The sequence below is a fragment of the Lemur catta genome, chromosome 1, assembly GCF_020740605.2.
Source record: "Lemur catta isolate mLemCat1 chromosome 1, mLemCat1.pri, whole genome shotgun sequence".
NCBI lineage: Eukaryota > Metazoa > Chordata > Mammalia > Primates > Lemuridae > Lemur > Lemur catta.
Genome location: NC_059128.1, coordinates 230926315 through 230942322, shown reverse-complemented (window position 1 = coordinate 230942322; position 16008 = coordinate 230926315). Strand labels below are relative to the sequence as shown.

Sequence of the window (16008 nt, the reverse complement as noted above, 5' to 3'; positions counted from 1 at the left end):
GGGTCTCACATATTAAAAAGATAAGACGTTAGGTAAAAAAATAAAACTCACAGTTCCTCCCATTCTTTTTTTCGCTGTTGAATCTTAAGTTGGGCCTTTTCAGCTTTTAATATAAGTTTCCTTGTTTTCGCGATTTGATTACCCACCATAATTTCACTTAAGGTTTTAGGCCGAAATTTCTTCCCTTTTTCTATTATTGATTCTTCTTGTATGCTAACACTCCCACCTGTACAGAGAATCAACATTTTTCAGTCTTTTTGATATATAAAAATAAAACTCTCAAATATTATTTTTAACCTACCACATTAAAAAAATCCAAAGAATATACTGAATTTGTAAACCAAAATATTTATTGAGCAACTACTATGACTTCAACGCCATAATAAGTACTGTGGACTGCCAAAATAAAAAATATCTAGATCCAAAACCCTTATTCAAAAGGTGGCAAGATAGGACATATATTAAATAATTAAAGAGCAAGGTAAATAATTATGGACCACTAACCAATATTGGGAAGCTGGGAAGCAGTGTTTGTGATATGATGGTGGGGAAACAGGGAAGAAGCAAGTGAGTCCTGTTTGATGCATGCAATTTGAAGTGCTCTGCAGCCAATTAAAAAACTGCTCAGAAACGCACAATCAAATCTATGATTCAAAATTATTGGCTTTATCAATTAACAAGTCCACTGGGAAATTATTTGTGTTCAAGCTACATAAAGATATACCTTAGATAGACATGAAAAAATTAAATAATATGAGAGAGTTATATCATTATGTCACCATTTGATATTTCAAATATGCGGCAGTATGGAAAAAGAAGAGTTTCAGGTGGCCTGGGTGGTCATGGGAAGGCTTTATAACATAAGTATAATTCGAGCTAGATCCCCCCAAACTGGTAGAATTTAGAGAGGAGAAGAGTGAAGAGGTCACTCTAGCAGGAGCCTGGGTGTGGAGTTAGGAAGTATTCAGGCATAATTAGGGAGCAGCAAGCAGGTCAGTAACTAAACAGGCAAGTGGAATAGTATGAGAAGGCACTGTTGCAAACATAGAATCAGGATAGATTGTGGAAGGATTAAATACCAGGATAATGGTTCCAGAATTCAGAAGCAGAAAGGAGACATTAAAGATTTTTCAATGAAGAGGAAGAAGCAGCATTAATGTCAGTGCTATATCCCTGGGCAACAGCCTAGATCTGGCCAGGCTGCAGCACCCTTTATTAATTCTTTACTGCGCTCTCCAAACCGTTCCCAGAATCTTCTCCTCCCCCTACTCATCTGCAGTTACCTTGTGGGCAGCCACAAGAAACAGGTTGCAGGGATTAGAGGTACTATTTTCACAGCCCTATTCTCAGCTCTTCATTCTGTTTAAAGCATATGTTCTTGGAAAATAATTTGAAATGCAGTGTTTTAGCCCCACACTCTATGGTGAGGCCCAGGAATCTGAAAAGAAACAGTGTCTAGAAATGAACAATTATTCTTTAATCTAGGATTGTCCTAGATTTAAGAACAGCTGGATGTGGGAAGTGAGAAAACAGCAGCATCCAGTACTCTCACCCACTCTCAGTCACATGACCAGGGTGGTTTTCTTTAGCAACCTCCATTAAAGAGGCAAGTGGGCATGGGGCATTTGCTGGAGATATGTGTCCTCTCATTCTCAGCCATACCACATACCCCCACCTCTCCTGATTATTGATTCCAAAGAGACCATCATGGGAGGAATGGGACAAGAGACTGAGTTCAACCCACTGAACAAGATTCAAAGGTTCTGCCCTCAAAAAGACTACTTTAGTTTTGAAGTCTTAATAAATAAGGATGTAAAAGACTTCTTGTCATTTAGGCCAGTGGTCCCCAACTTTTTTGGCACCAGGGATTGGTTTCATGAAAGACAATTTTTTTCCACAGACATGGTACGGGGGCAGGTTGGAGGCAGAGCTTAGGCAGTGATGCCAGCGATGGGGAGTGGCTACAAATACAGATGAAGCTTTACTCTCTCCCTCTGCCACTCATCTCCTGCTGTGCGGACCCCACCCCCACCCCCACTCCTAAGGAAGGTAGGGGGCGTGCAGAGCTCTGCAGCCCGGTGCCTAACAGACTACAGACAGGTACCAGTCCGAAGCCTGGGGTTGGGGACCACCGATTTAGGCTACCTGTTTCTTTCTGGCTATCCTTTCTTCCAGCTCCCTCTTTTTCAAACCTCTCCAGTTTGCTTGGTCTTCTCTCTGTTTGACTTGGTCTTTTGAATTTGGAGTACCTAGAGGGCTGTGCCAGCCTATAGGAGGATATCTTGTGGTCACTTTGTATGGCATGAACTACAACAGCATCACTTTCCAATGGATCACGGAATCTGAAAAAATAAAAGGAGTATTTGAAATAGTCTCCCTTTTGATCATTCTGCATGATTAAGTGATAAAATAAAACTATAATATACTATTCTTATCAATAATACCATTATATTATACTAGTCTCAAAATTTAACCATGCATATACCAACAGGATGTGATGAAAGTTAGATTAGATTTGATTAAAGAGCAAGTAGGAATTCCTTCTAATGAAAATACTAAACTCCTTATTAATCAGTATAATTCCACTATTTTGCTAATATATAAAAAAATGAAAAATCTGCAGGCAGACTGCAGTTTAATGATAAATAAATCATATCAAACCTTGAGGAAATGTAACCTACCTCCCTACCTATTATATATAATAGGATTATATATGATAGGTATATAGTATATATATAATTATTGCTATATAGATATATAAATAATATCAATATATAAATTTTATAAACAAATATATAAATATATTATAAATATTAATTAAAGCCAAACATAGGCTACTATGTTGACGGTTATTCCTGAGAGGAATTTCTTAGCCACTTTAATTTCTTATAGCAATATAGTTATAATTCAAAAATTCAAATATTCAAGTATTATCCAGGAATTCAACTATTCAGGGATTTAATACCAGGTAACAAGTGCTATAATTCATAGAAGGAGTAGCAGAGAGGAGATAGCTGCACAGAGAGAAAGAAAGAAAGAGAGAGAGAGAGCTCTGAAGATCTGCAGAAGACTCCCTTCCAGGCTTCAGGTAAGTACTGATCAGCTCATGCATGCATGAAGAGTCTACTTGAGGCTGGGAAAAGAACCACCAGAAAGGAACAGGCAGAATAATTCTCAGATCCCACACATGCTGAAATAGGTTGTGTTCCCCCCAAACCAGATAATACATGGAACATAGTGGGGAATACTCAGAAGAGTGTTTTGTTAGTAGTGGCGAAAAATTAGCCCTAGACTAAAGGCTGCCCTGATCTCACCTAACAAGGATGAAAAGTAAGCCTTAAAAAATTAAACTATTTCAGGCATATATGGGACATACCTTAAAATTATGAAGGCCATATATGGTAAACCCATAGCCAATATCATACTGAATGGGGAAAAATTGAAACCATTCCCACATAGAACTAGAACCAGACAAGTTTGCCCACTATCTCCACTTCTATTCAACATAGTGCTGGAAGTCCTTGCTAGAACAATTAGACAAGAGGGGAGATTAAGGGTGTATAAATGGGGCAAAAGAGATCAAACACTCATTCTTTGCTGATGATATGATATTCTATCTAGAAAACCCCAAGGATTCAACCAAGAGACTCCTGGAATTGATAAATGTATTCAGTAAAGTCTCAGGGTACAAAATCAATACACACAAATCAGAGGCATTCATATACGCCAATAACAGTCAAGCTGAAATTCAAATCAAAAATGCGATACCTTTTACAATATACTCAAAGAAAATTAAATATCTAGGAATATATTTAATGAAAGAGGTGAGAGACATATACAGGGACAACTACGAAACATTAAGAAAAGAAATTGTAGAAGATGTAAACAGATGGAAAAATCTACCTTGTTCATGGATTGGCAGAATCAACATTGTTAAAATGTCCATACTACCTAAAGTGATCTACAGAATTAATGCAATCCCATAAAAGTACCATCATCATTCTTTACAGATCTAGAAAAAAATAATTCTACACTTTGTATAGAACCAGAGAAGACCTTGTATAGCCAAAGCAATCTTAAGTAAAAAGAACAAACTGGGAGATACCAGTCTATCAACTTTAAGCTGTACTATAAGGCTATAGTAATTAAAACAGCATGGTACTGGCACAAGAACAGAGACATAGACCTTTAGAACAGGACTGAGAATCCAGAGATGAAACCATCCACATACTGTCATCTAACCTTTGACAAAGCAGAAAAAAATATACACTGGGAAAAAGAATCTCTTTTCAATAAATGGTGCTGGGAAAACTGGATAACTACATACAGAAGATTGAAACTGGATCCCCACCCCTCATCTCTAACAAAAATCAATTCATGATGGATAACAGACTTAAACCTAAGGCATGAAACCTTAAGAATCCTAGAAGAAAATGTAGGGAAGACTCTTTCAGACATTGGCCTAGGCAAAGAATTTATGAAGAAGACCCCCAAAGCAATCACAGCAGCAACAAAAATAAATAAATGGGACCTGATCAAATTAAAAAGCATTTGCACAGCCAAGGAGACTATCATTAGAGCAAATAGACAGCCTACAGCCTACAGAATGAGAGAAAATATTTGCTCTCTACATATCCGATAAAGCACTGGTAACAAGAATCTACCTAGAACTCAAAAAAGTCAACAAGAAAAAATCAAACAACCCTATCAATAAATGGGCAAAAGACACGAACAGAAACTTTTCAAAAGAAGACAGAATAATGGCCAGCAAACATATAAAAAAATGCTCAACATCTCTAATCATTAGGGAAATGCAAATCAAAACCACAATAAGATATCACCTAACCCCAGTAGATTGGCCTTTATCAAAAAATCCCAAAGCAACAAATGTTAGCAAGGATGTGGAGATATAGGAACACTCTTACACTGCTGCTAGGACTGAAAATTAGTGCAACCTCTGTGGAAAAGAATTTGGAGATACCTCAAAGAGCTAAAAATAGAAATACCATTCAATCCAGCAATAGCACTATTAGGCATCTACCCAAAAGAGCAAAAGACATTCTATAATAAAGACATCTGCACCTGAATGTTTATGGCGGCACAATTGCCTATTGCAAGGATGTGGAAACAACCCAAGTGCCCGTCAATTCATGAGTGGATTATTAAAATTTGGTATATGTATACAATGGAATATTACTCAATTATATAAAACTACGGTGATCTAGCATCTCTTATATTTTCCTGGATACAGCTTGAGCCCATCCTCGAAAGTGAGGTATCACAAGGATGGAAGAATAGGCTCCACGTGTACTCGCCATCAAATTGGCACCAACTGATCAACACTAAGGTGCTCACACAGTAGTAATATTCTTTGGGGGTTGGGGGGTTGGGGGTGGGTAAACTCACAACTAATGGACGCAGTAGTGGGGAAAGGGCCACACCTCAAATCATGGTTTGGGTTTGGCAAAGTCATAACTTGTAACCAAAATGTTTGTACCCCCATAATATTCTGAAATAGAATAAAAAAAGAAGTCAAATTATACAAAAAAAAATTAAACTATTTCCAAGTAACTTAACTGAGTCCCAGAACAGAGCTCAAGAATATTTAAGAGTATATAGAAATACCAAGTACCCATGATGTCAAATTCACATCTGGAATCCAATCAAACTTTACCAGGCAGGCAGGCAAAAAAGTAGAAAAATGTGACCCAAAATGAATAGATTTAAATCAGTCAATAGAAATAGACCCAGAAACGACACAGATGATATAACTAGTGAAGACATTAAAGCAATAATAATGTAATATATTGTATATGTTAAAGATGCTAGAGGAAAGCATGAGCACATTAAGGTGAGGAAAATCCTCACCTACCACACTAGGAAGTCAATAAATGCATATAAAGACTAATAATAAATACATATAATATTTAAATAAATGGTCATAACCACCAGAAAAATATTAAAAGTGATTCTTTTCAAGATATATGTTTATTAATTGAAAGACTCGATATTTATTGTTATAATGTCTTTTATTCCTAAATAAATCTATAGGTTCAATGTAATTCTAATCAAAATTTTAGCAGGCTTTTTGTGAAAATTGTCAAGTTGATTCTATGCAAAGAACCCAACGAATACTGGAAATGAAGAACAAAGCTGAAGGATATATAATATTAGATGTCAATACTTTATTAAGATAGGGTGATACTGGCAGAACGATAGGCCAATGAAATAGAGTAAAGAGTTCAGAAACAGACTCACACATGTACGGCTACCTGACTTATGACAAAAGCATCACTACAATCTAGTGAGGAAAGGATATCCTTTTCAACAAATAATACCAAGTCAATTGGATATCAATATAGAAACAAATCACACTTGATCCCATATAGAAACAAGTGACACTTGATCTCACATGACCCATAAAAATTATTCAAAATGGGTAATGGAAAAACCATAGAGTTTCTAGAAGAAAAGAGATTTAGTCCATGAATTAGGAATATGCAAAAATTCTTTAAGTACAACACAAAAGCATTAATATTTTTTTAAAAAGACTAATAAATTGAACTTCATTAAAATTAAAAACTTCTGTTGAACAAAAGACTTCATTAAGAGAGTAAAGCCACAGGCTAGAGCAAGATATTTTACATATGCACACACACATATATGTGCATATATAGGCACATGTCATATATATAGTCATTCATATATTTATGAAAATAACCAAAGGCTCATATCTATTAATAGAATATATAACTCTTACATCCCAATTTTTAAAATGAACAAAAGACTTGAATCAATATCTAACAATAGACAATAGACAAATGACTAGTAAATATATAAAAAGGGCCTGAAAATCATCACTTATCAGAGCAATGTCAATTTAAACCATACTGAGATACCACTAGAGAACAGCTGAAATTGGGCTGACAGTCTCAAGTGATGACAAACGTAAGTGTTATGGATTTAATTGTGTCCCCCCAAAAAGATATGTTGAGGTCCTAACCCCCATTACCTCCGAATGTGACGTTACCTGAAAAGAGGGTCTTGACAGAGGTAATCAAGTTAAAATGAGATTACTATAGTGGGCCTTAATAGAGCATAACTGGTATCCTGATAAAAAGGGGAAATTTGGACACAGAGATGGACATGCACAGAAAAAACTATGTGAAGAAACAGGGAGTATGCCAAGTGAAAGCAGAGGATTTGGAGTGAAGCCTTTATAAGCCAAGAACTAAAGACTGCTGGCAAACCACCAAAAACTCAGAGAAAGGCATGGAACAGATTCTCCCTCCTAGCTCAGAAAGAACTGACTTGCCCGACACTTTGGTTTTGGACTTCCAGCCTCCAGAACTGTAAGACAATAAAAAACTGTGATTTTTTTTAAGCCAACCAATTTGTGGTACTTTGCTACAGCAGCCCTATGAAACTAATACCAATGGGGATCAACTGGAATTCTCATACTTTGATGGTCAGAATGTAAATTGATTGAAACATTTTGGAAAACTGGCAGTGTCTAATGAAACTAAACATGCATATAACCTATAGCCCGACAGTTCCCCATGTAAGTATATAACCAACAGAAATAAGTGCTTATATCTACCAAAACACATGCACAAGAATGTCTGTAGTAGCACTATTCATAGTATCCAAAAAGTAAAAACAACTCAAATATTTATCAATAGTAGAATGAATAAATTTTATCATCATTTAATGGAGTATTACAAAGCAATGAAAAAGAATGAACTACTGCTACATGCAACAACACTGCTAATCTTAGACATGGTACAAGCAAAAGAAGCTATATAGAAAAGAGTTCATGCCATAACATTCTATTTATAATAAGATCACAGACAAAACTAACTAATGGCAATAAAGATTCAACTTTGGAGAGTAGGTATTTACTGGGAGGGGGCCATGAGGAAACTGTCTGGAGTGCTACAAATGTTCTATATCTTAATCTGAGCCATGCATATGTGTATCTGTAAAACATTTTCAAGCTGTTCAGTTAAGATTTATGTACTTTATTGTATGTAAATGATATCTCAATAAAAGGGAAAAAAAGTAATTTCCTCTGGGCAGTTGAATTAATGCATGAAAGGGATCAAACAAAAAAGTTCTTTGGTTCTATTTGATTTTTGATGTCTTAATACATATGTGCTCATATATTAATTTGATATAAATAATTTGTCAAAAACAGAACATAAATATGTATTTTATAATTTTTAAAATCTAAGTTTTAAACAAATTTCCCACATTTAAACTAGAAAGGAGTGAGCAGAAATCTTAGGAAGACATCTGTAGTAGCAACAAGATGATTCCTTGAGATTTCAAGTCAGTGGGTACTTCAGGAGACCTCCTATCTGGCCACTTTGTTGACACTACTATAAACTACTTTATTCAAATGTGTGCTCTCAAACATCTTAAATTATGGGAAATATGGATCCTACCTATTCTGTAGCTTCTTTAGGCCAAGTTCATGTTTCTCTTTTTCCCAAGCTAATTCCTTTCTCACTTGTTGAAGTTTGTAAGCTGTTTTTCTGTCAATCTCAGCACGAATTTTGGAATCTAGATCAAAATCCTGCAGATAATTAGATTTGCTTTTATCAAAATGGGTACTTTATCAATCCTCCATTTCATACACAGATACAGATTTCTAAGTTTTGTCCTCAAATTCATACTGTGTAACTCCCAAATATCATAAACTCTATCACAGAGGAAAAATAGCATACTTTTGACCTTACCTTCACAATATATGAAGAAAAGTTCTCAGAAATTAATAATAATTCAAATAAAGTTACACATTTAAAGATTTTTCCCCACAATAAAAATAATGAATGTTATCAACATTTGGAGAGTGTACAAAGTTTTTAAAAAATACTCTCACCATCCCAAAGACACTACTGTTACATAACTAGTTCATTACAGGGTAAGTTTATGCCAAGTTGGTCATTAGCTGAACATCCCCTCCGCTATGACCCCACCCAGGAAAGACGGCCGTCCTTGGTGTCTTCTTTACATCACCAAGTTCTTGTTGAGTGTCTGCCACCAAGGGGTCCACTTTCTTCCATAAGGATACTTAGGGGCCTCATGTTTCTTACCTTCATCCCTGGAAAAATATCAGAGCCTGCATTTACACTAGATCATGAATAGTAATTATTCATTCCAGAGGTGTTTGTTTTATTAATATTTAAGTAATGATGTGTGCAAAGTGCTTAACCACAGTACTTACCTCAGTCATTCTTTATCTTAAGTTATATCACCCATACTCTGGAAGTATCCACATTTTTCTTAGTAAAATAGCATAAAGATCTTTCAACTATTATGAATTGGTCTTTCAACCACTATGAGTTAAACATTATGATTTCACCAAAGCATTTTTCATATGAAATTGGCATAGTGCTTCTAGAATTGCAGGACTAAGTAATCCACAGGTATATTCACAATGATAAATTCTAGGTTTTAACTTCATTAGACTCTTAACAGTAATTCCATTTGGTAAACAGTACAAAATGAAAAAACCAATTACTAGTAGGTACATGAGGCTTTGCAATAAGTCCCACAAAAAAAAAATAAATAAATACAAAATTGGCTTAAACAATTTTGTGATTGTCCCCCTAACTACAACTATACTAAGTCATCTTTTAAAAACTTTGTAGATCAACCAGGTACTATCTTTTCAATAGATCTGATGAATTACCCAAATGGAACCACAGAGAATCAAATTATACAAGTATCTACCCAACAGATATTTTGGCTAGATACAATGAGTCGATAACTAGATTGAAACTTATATCCATATCTTATCTTGTTACCAAAAAAAGTGAGAGGTATCTAAGTGCAACACAAAACTTTGTGTTATGTAAAGAGGCTCATGTGCTGCCAACCCATGTGGTGTGTCAAGTTCTACGGTAGTTTAGTTGCTACAAACACACTGACTGGCCAGATAAAGGGAAGTATAAAGATGATTTTAAGTGTTTTTACTTGCTGGCAAAATATTAGTCTTGATTCATGAATAGCATATGTTAAAATTAAAATTATTTTAGGCTTACTGTCCGTTTAAACTGCATATGCTGTGGTAATTCTTTATTCATTTCTAATAGTTTCCTAAATTCATTCCTCAAAGCTTTGAGTTGTTCTCTCTTCCCAGCCTTTATTTCTTCCACTTCTTTCATTAACTTGTCATGTTCTCTTTTTCTCCTGGCATTCTCAATACTGAAAACAGAAATTTAAAACAATAACAGGTTATGATCAGAAACAAGGTAAGAGAAAATTACTATTTGGTAACTTGGAAATTCATTTGGCTTGGTCAACTTCTGCACAAGGTTGGCTGGTTTTGCAAAAACTCAGGCTTTGATTTTTTTATCAAAAATCCCCATACCTGTAGGCTTTGGGATCTTCAATATCTTTTGGAATTGGCTCTGCGTCCATTCCAAACTATAAGAAGAGAAATAAAAGATTAACCCTTTAAAACTGCATAATATTTCTCTTAAAATATGCAGGAAGAAGTAAATTGAAGAGGTTTTGTTTTGTTTTGTTTTGTTTTTTTCCTGACAGTTTCTATCAACTGTAGGTCTAAAAAGTAGTTTCACAAAAAACAAACTAGGGAAAAATTACAGTTGACTAAACTTATTTTTGTCTCCTTTAAAGGGGTAGGTAGGAAAAGTCTTGAAACCTAATTATATGTTTGCAAAATGTTAAAATCACTGTAATTCTCCTCCAAAATGTGAATTACTAATATTCATGTGTTACTAACAGAGAATTCACAAAAAAAGTTCTAGATCATTTATTTCAAAATGCTGTTTTTATCACATCCCTTTATTATATGCGTACTTCCCCAAAATACCTCAGTGTGTCCTAGGAAGATTTTAAAATATACGTATTTGTTAACTTAAAGTAAGCATTTTATATGACCTTATCAAAAGAAGACATAAAATGGAAAATGCAAAGAACAATATAATTCCCTTCCTTGAAAGAGATAAATATGAAATCAGAAATCTCCGTTTAAGAAGGAAATAACTTTAAATTAAGGGAAACTAAGAAGTAAATCACTTAAAAGTACTTTGATTATTCAGGCGCTGTGCTGTATAATGTCTTAACCTGTGATTTTAAGGAAGAGGAATTATAACCCAGTGAACAAAACAAAGAATCTTAGTTTGCTAACTAATCAGTTCACAAGTAAAACTAAACTTGTTTATTCTCTGTCCTCTTTCATAACAGATAGGTCTCCATTTTGCTGTATTCTTTGTAAAGAAATAAAGACTCTTTTGAGCAAGTTGTTTTATTACAGTCCTCATATATATGAAATATAAACACATATATTTGTGGAAGTCAATGTTTATGACTTCAATAAAAGTGAAGTCATAGAACATGACCAATGTAAGAGACAGTGATAGCTAATAAATTACAGTTACTGTTAATCACTTAGGACATAAACTTATTGAATTTTATTTATTTTTTATTCTTCTATTGGCCAGAGCTAAGTCCCTTGGTTCTCTAATATCAGTATGATTTCCAAGGTTTGATACTGATACTCAGCCAATTGTCTCCTGGCCACAGCTGTTTGCAATAAAGTTGAGTTAAACAAAGGTGCTTCCAACAGTTCCAAAATAAAGGCAAATGGGTCTTAATCCTGGCTGCACATCAGAATCAAGAAGGATATTCTGTAAAGTACTGATGCCTGGGCCTCACCTTCAGAACTTCCAATTTAATTGTTCTTGGTGAGGCTCAGGCATCTGCACTTCTAAGGGCTCCCCAGCTGATTTTAAAGTACAGTAAGAACCTTAAACCTACGCAGAGCTTGGTTTTTTGTGGGTTTTTAAAAACTTCTAATTTTGCCTTCTTAAAAGCAGAGTTTATTTCAGTGATTTAAAAAATATTGATTGCAGCCATAAATAAAAAGATACATTCAAATGTGGAATAAATTTTTTTCTATCCAATACAGGTTTCTATAGAGAGGGCTGGAACTAGGCAGAAAGATATTCTCCTTGCTCATATACTGTCCCTTCTGTAATTCCTCTTTCTGAGCTGGACCCTCTCTAAAGAGTAGCCCAAACTCCCAATTTTGCTGCTATTAAGAGAAATGAAAATTTACCTGCTCATATCTTCTCTATATTCTTTGTGTGTTCTTTTGAAGTAGGCTACCTGTTAAATGGGAAGCCAGTATGGTCTAGGAATTTTAACTATAATCTTTCTAATACAATTCCTTAGTCTTTAAGAGCAATTCTAATGGTTATTAAATATTGACTTTATCCAAAGGAACCACTTTGATAATAGAAAATTCAGGTTCTATGACAGGACAAGAGGATATAATTTGGGGATCTGAACCCTCAAGCTTCATCATGAAGCCAATAATCTATTCTGCCTAAGAGTAGAATAATTTATACTGAATCCTTTGATCATGACTCACATTGTCATTTTCTAAAACTAAGGACAATAATATTTTTACAACCCCTTTCAAGAGTACATTTTATGTTGTACAGGCTATACATGCCCCTTACAAAATGAATAAATGAATAAATGAAAAGCAAAATATATATCTGAAAAAAATTGTGTACTTTGAGAAAAAAAGAAACTTTGATTAAGAAAGAGATTGACCTACAAACATTGACACATGCTTTTTTAATCTGGGGAATTCCACACCTTTAATAATAATGAGAATTTAACATCTTTAATATTTGATATAGAAGAATCAGAAAGTCAAAATTATAGTACTGGCAGGAAGATTGGAGTACAAGGTGAATGTGTCTAAATAGTTTTCAATTTTTAAAGAATATAAACAATTTTATCATCACTATTTTAAAATAAAATTTGCTATTGTTAATTAACTGTTGAGTTAGTTTACATACCCTGGAAGATGGCACTTTGGCCTTCATGTCTTTCCTTAACATATATTCAGAAAAAATATTGAAAACAAAGATATTACTATCTGTTCCAGCAGTCATCAAGAAACGGTCATCAAAGCTAGTAGCGATGCTTTTAATACATCCATAATTATTGTCATGCACATTGAAGTGCCAGTAGTCCTCCAAAGTGGTCAGTGAAGGATCATTCTCACTTAAGAGATAGACTCGAATTGCTCCATTTCTCATTCCACAAAACATCATAGTTTGGTTAACGCTACAAAACAAAAAAGGAAAGTAAATTGTTCTTCCTATTAATCTGAAAATATTGTTTAATTTTAAATTAATGGACAAATGACTAAATCTTTAATAACAATGTTGTTATGGACTGAACTGTATACCCCAAAATTCATATGTTGACACCCTAACTCCTCAGAATGTAATTATATTTTGAGATAGGGCCTTTAAAGAGGTCAAGTTAAAACGAGAACATTAGCATGGGTCCTAATCCAGTCTGACTGGTATCCTTATCACAAGAGGAGATTAAGACACGGAGGGGGACAAGAGGATGTCATAGCACAGAGGAAAGACCATAGGAGGACACAGCAAGAAGGCAGATAGCTGTAAGTCAAGGAGAGAGGCCTCAAGAGAAACCAAACCTGCTAACTTGATGTTGGAGCTCTAGCCTCCAGAACTGGGAGAAAACAAATTTCTATTGTTTAAGCCACCCAGTCTGTGGTATTTTGCTGTGGCAACCCTAGCAAACGAATACAAAAGGATAAAGAAAAAAGCCAATTTGAAATTTGGAGCTATTACATTTGGTCTTCAGAAGCATAATTGGCATAGACACCCAGTTCTCAATTATTAAAGGGCTAATGATTAAATATGTGATTTCCCCAGAAAGAACCTTTCATTGTAACCCTCTTTATTATCTGACCAGTAGTAGCATCCTCCTAACTAAGAGAACGTAAATACATACAATTTAACTGTATGATAAACAGAAATTCTGACAGAATATCTGATGGGGAATTGAAATATCATTTCAGGATTAGCTTTGATTCTATGTATTCATTTGATTTATTTAACCAAACATTGTTTGAGTACCCCTTCATTTGGATGGATCTTTAAAAATGGACAATATCCATGAAGGACAAAAACATAGATGTTAATGAAATATAGTTTTTTAGAGCTTTTTGAAACTCTGCTCACCTGAAAGTGATAGTTTGGACAGGATTATTCTCTGTATCCTCAAGAAAATGGAAATCAAAAGGTTCATCTTTCTGTTCTTTGAAATTGCTACTCTTGTCATAAGGGGGGAATTCACAGTGATATAGAAAACCAGAATCATAACCACCCTGGAAAAGAGGTAAATAACATAAAAGGTGGGACTTAAACATAACACATATGAATGCATGAAGATTTTATTACTTCAAATTTTAAAACAGAAAATAAATGTTTTAAACCACCTATTTCTATGATTAGAAATAGGTTTATTCTTTTCATAAAGTATCTCCCTTGTCCATTTATATGCAACTATATAATTATACTAATAAAAACCTTATGGTGGCCAGGCACGGTGGCTCACACCTGTAATCCTAGCACTTGGGAGGCCGAGGCGGGTGGATCGTTTGAGCTCAGGAGTTCGAGGCCAGCCTGAGCAAGAGCAAGACCCCATCTCTACTAAAAATAGAAAGAAATTATCTGGCCAACTAAAAATATATAGAGAAAATTAGCCAGGCATTGTGGCCCATGCCTGTAGTCCCAGCTACTCGGGAGGCTGAGGCAGAAGGGTTGCTTAAGCCCAGGAGTTTGAGGTTGCTGTGAGCTTGATGCCACGGCACTCTAGCCCGGGCAACAGAGCGAGACTCTGTCTCAAAAAAAAAAAAAAAAAAACCTTATGGTGATTTGTTTCCACTTAAAAGTCAATAAAAGAGAGCTATCACTTCTACCTACTGAATTCCATTTTATTTCTTCAGGTATTATTCTGAATAAACAGTATTTAATAATAGGTTTTTGTAGGTCATTGTTTTTACAGCTAGCTTTCAATCTAGGATCACTTTAAACACTGTTAATTTTCCACAAAGGGCTATTTAAGAAAAATTTGTCCATGTAGTGAGAAGACAAGTGATAATCTGGAAGAGCTATATTGCTCCAACTCTAATTTGCTTTCTCTCTATATATAGACCAGAGATCCCTTATTACAGGAAATAAATTAAGAACCAGAACATCTTTATAATCAATACATGAATAAATAAGAAAGAGAAGATATCAATATGATGACCTCTGAAAATCAAATTACTAAATTTTTACTTTTGACAATGACAGGCTAGAGTGTTTCAGCCAAACTGTCCCACTGAGGACAAATAGAACAGAAAAAAAATTTTTTTAAATATGTTGAAGGCATTGGAAAGCTACCAAAATAGCAGGTAAAAAAGGAGAATAAAGGAATATAGTATTGGTGTTAACAAATAGAAATCATTAGTAAAATGGTAGATTTAAATGAAAATATATTAGTAATTACATTAAATGCAAATGGACATAGTATTAACACTTTATAAAAAGACAAAGATCACCCTATAGTATAAAAAAAAGTCTAAACATTTGCTGTTTACAAGAGACATACTTTCAATATAAGGGTATCAAAAGGTAAAGGAAATAGAAGAATCCTTAATAACTCTTGAGGTTTTAGCCTAGTAACTAGAAGGATGATGGTCTCATTTACTAAGATAGAGATGGAGCAGGTTTGCATGGGGCAAGTATGATTTAAAAGTTATGTTTTGGACATGTTAATTTTGAGGTGCCAAGTAGAGTTGTCAGTTGTATATGCAAGTCTAAAGTCGAGGGGAGAAGTCAGGACCAGATATAAATATCTGAAATTCATTGGCAGATAAATGATATTTAAAGCCATGAGACTGAGTAAAGTTACCTTAACAAGAAGGAGGGGGTCCAAGACCACACTCTAGAGTACTTCAAACTTCAAAGCTTATTCTACAAATGAGAAGCCAGCAATAGAGGCTGAAAAGGAGTAGCCAGGAGAATGTGATGTCTTGAAAGCCAAGAGAAGGAAGAATATTGAGAAGAATGGAAGGCCAGCTCTATCAGATGCTTCTGAAAGGTCAATGGACAGAGAAGTGACCACTGAGCTTGTCAGTACAGAAATCACTGGCGA

General features: G+C 34.7%; 1 protein-coding gene across 5 annotated transcripts in view; it reads right to left on the bottom strand.

Annotated features, from left to right (window-relative positions):
- The window catches only part of CFAP44 (cilia and flagella associated protein 44), a 94551-nt gene that overhangs the window by 27958 nt on the left and 50585 nt on the right, over nucleotides 1-16008 (bottom strand). For all 5 annotated transcript variants that reach the window (XM_045540270.1, XM_045540271.1, XM_045540274.1 and 2 more), the window contains 7 exons: nucleotides 14049-14194; nucleotides 12846-13116; nucleotides 10379-10434; nucleotides 10050-10212; nucleotides 8448-8578; nucleotides 2146-2342; nucleotides 52-226 (listed from right to left, as the gene is read on the bottom strand). In XM_045540270.1, the coding sequence (XP_045396226.1) occupies nucleotides 52-226; nucleotides 2146-2342; nucleotides 8448-8578; nucleotides 10050-10212; nucleotides 10379-10434; nucleotides 12846-13116; nucleotides 14049-14194 (1139 nt within the window). The remainder of the gene's footprint in view (nucleotides 1-51; nucleotides 227-2145; nucleotides 2343-8447; nucleotides 8579-10049; nucleotides 10213-10378; nucleotides 10435-12845; nucleotides 13117-14048; nucleotides 14195-16008) is intronic.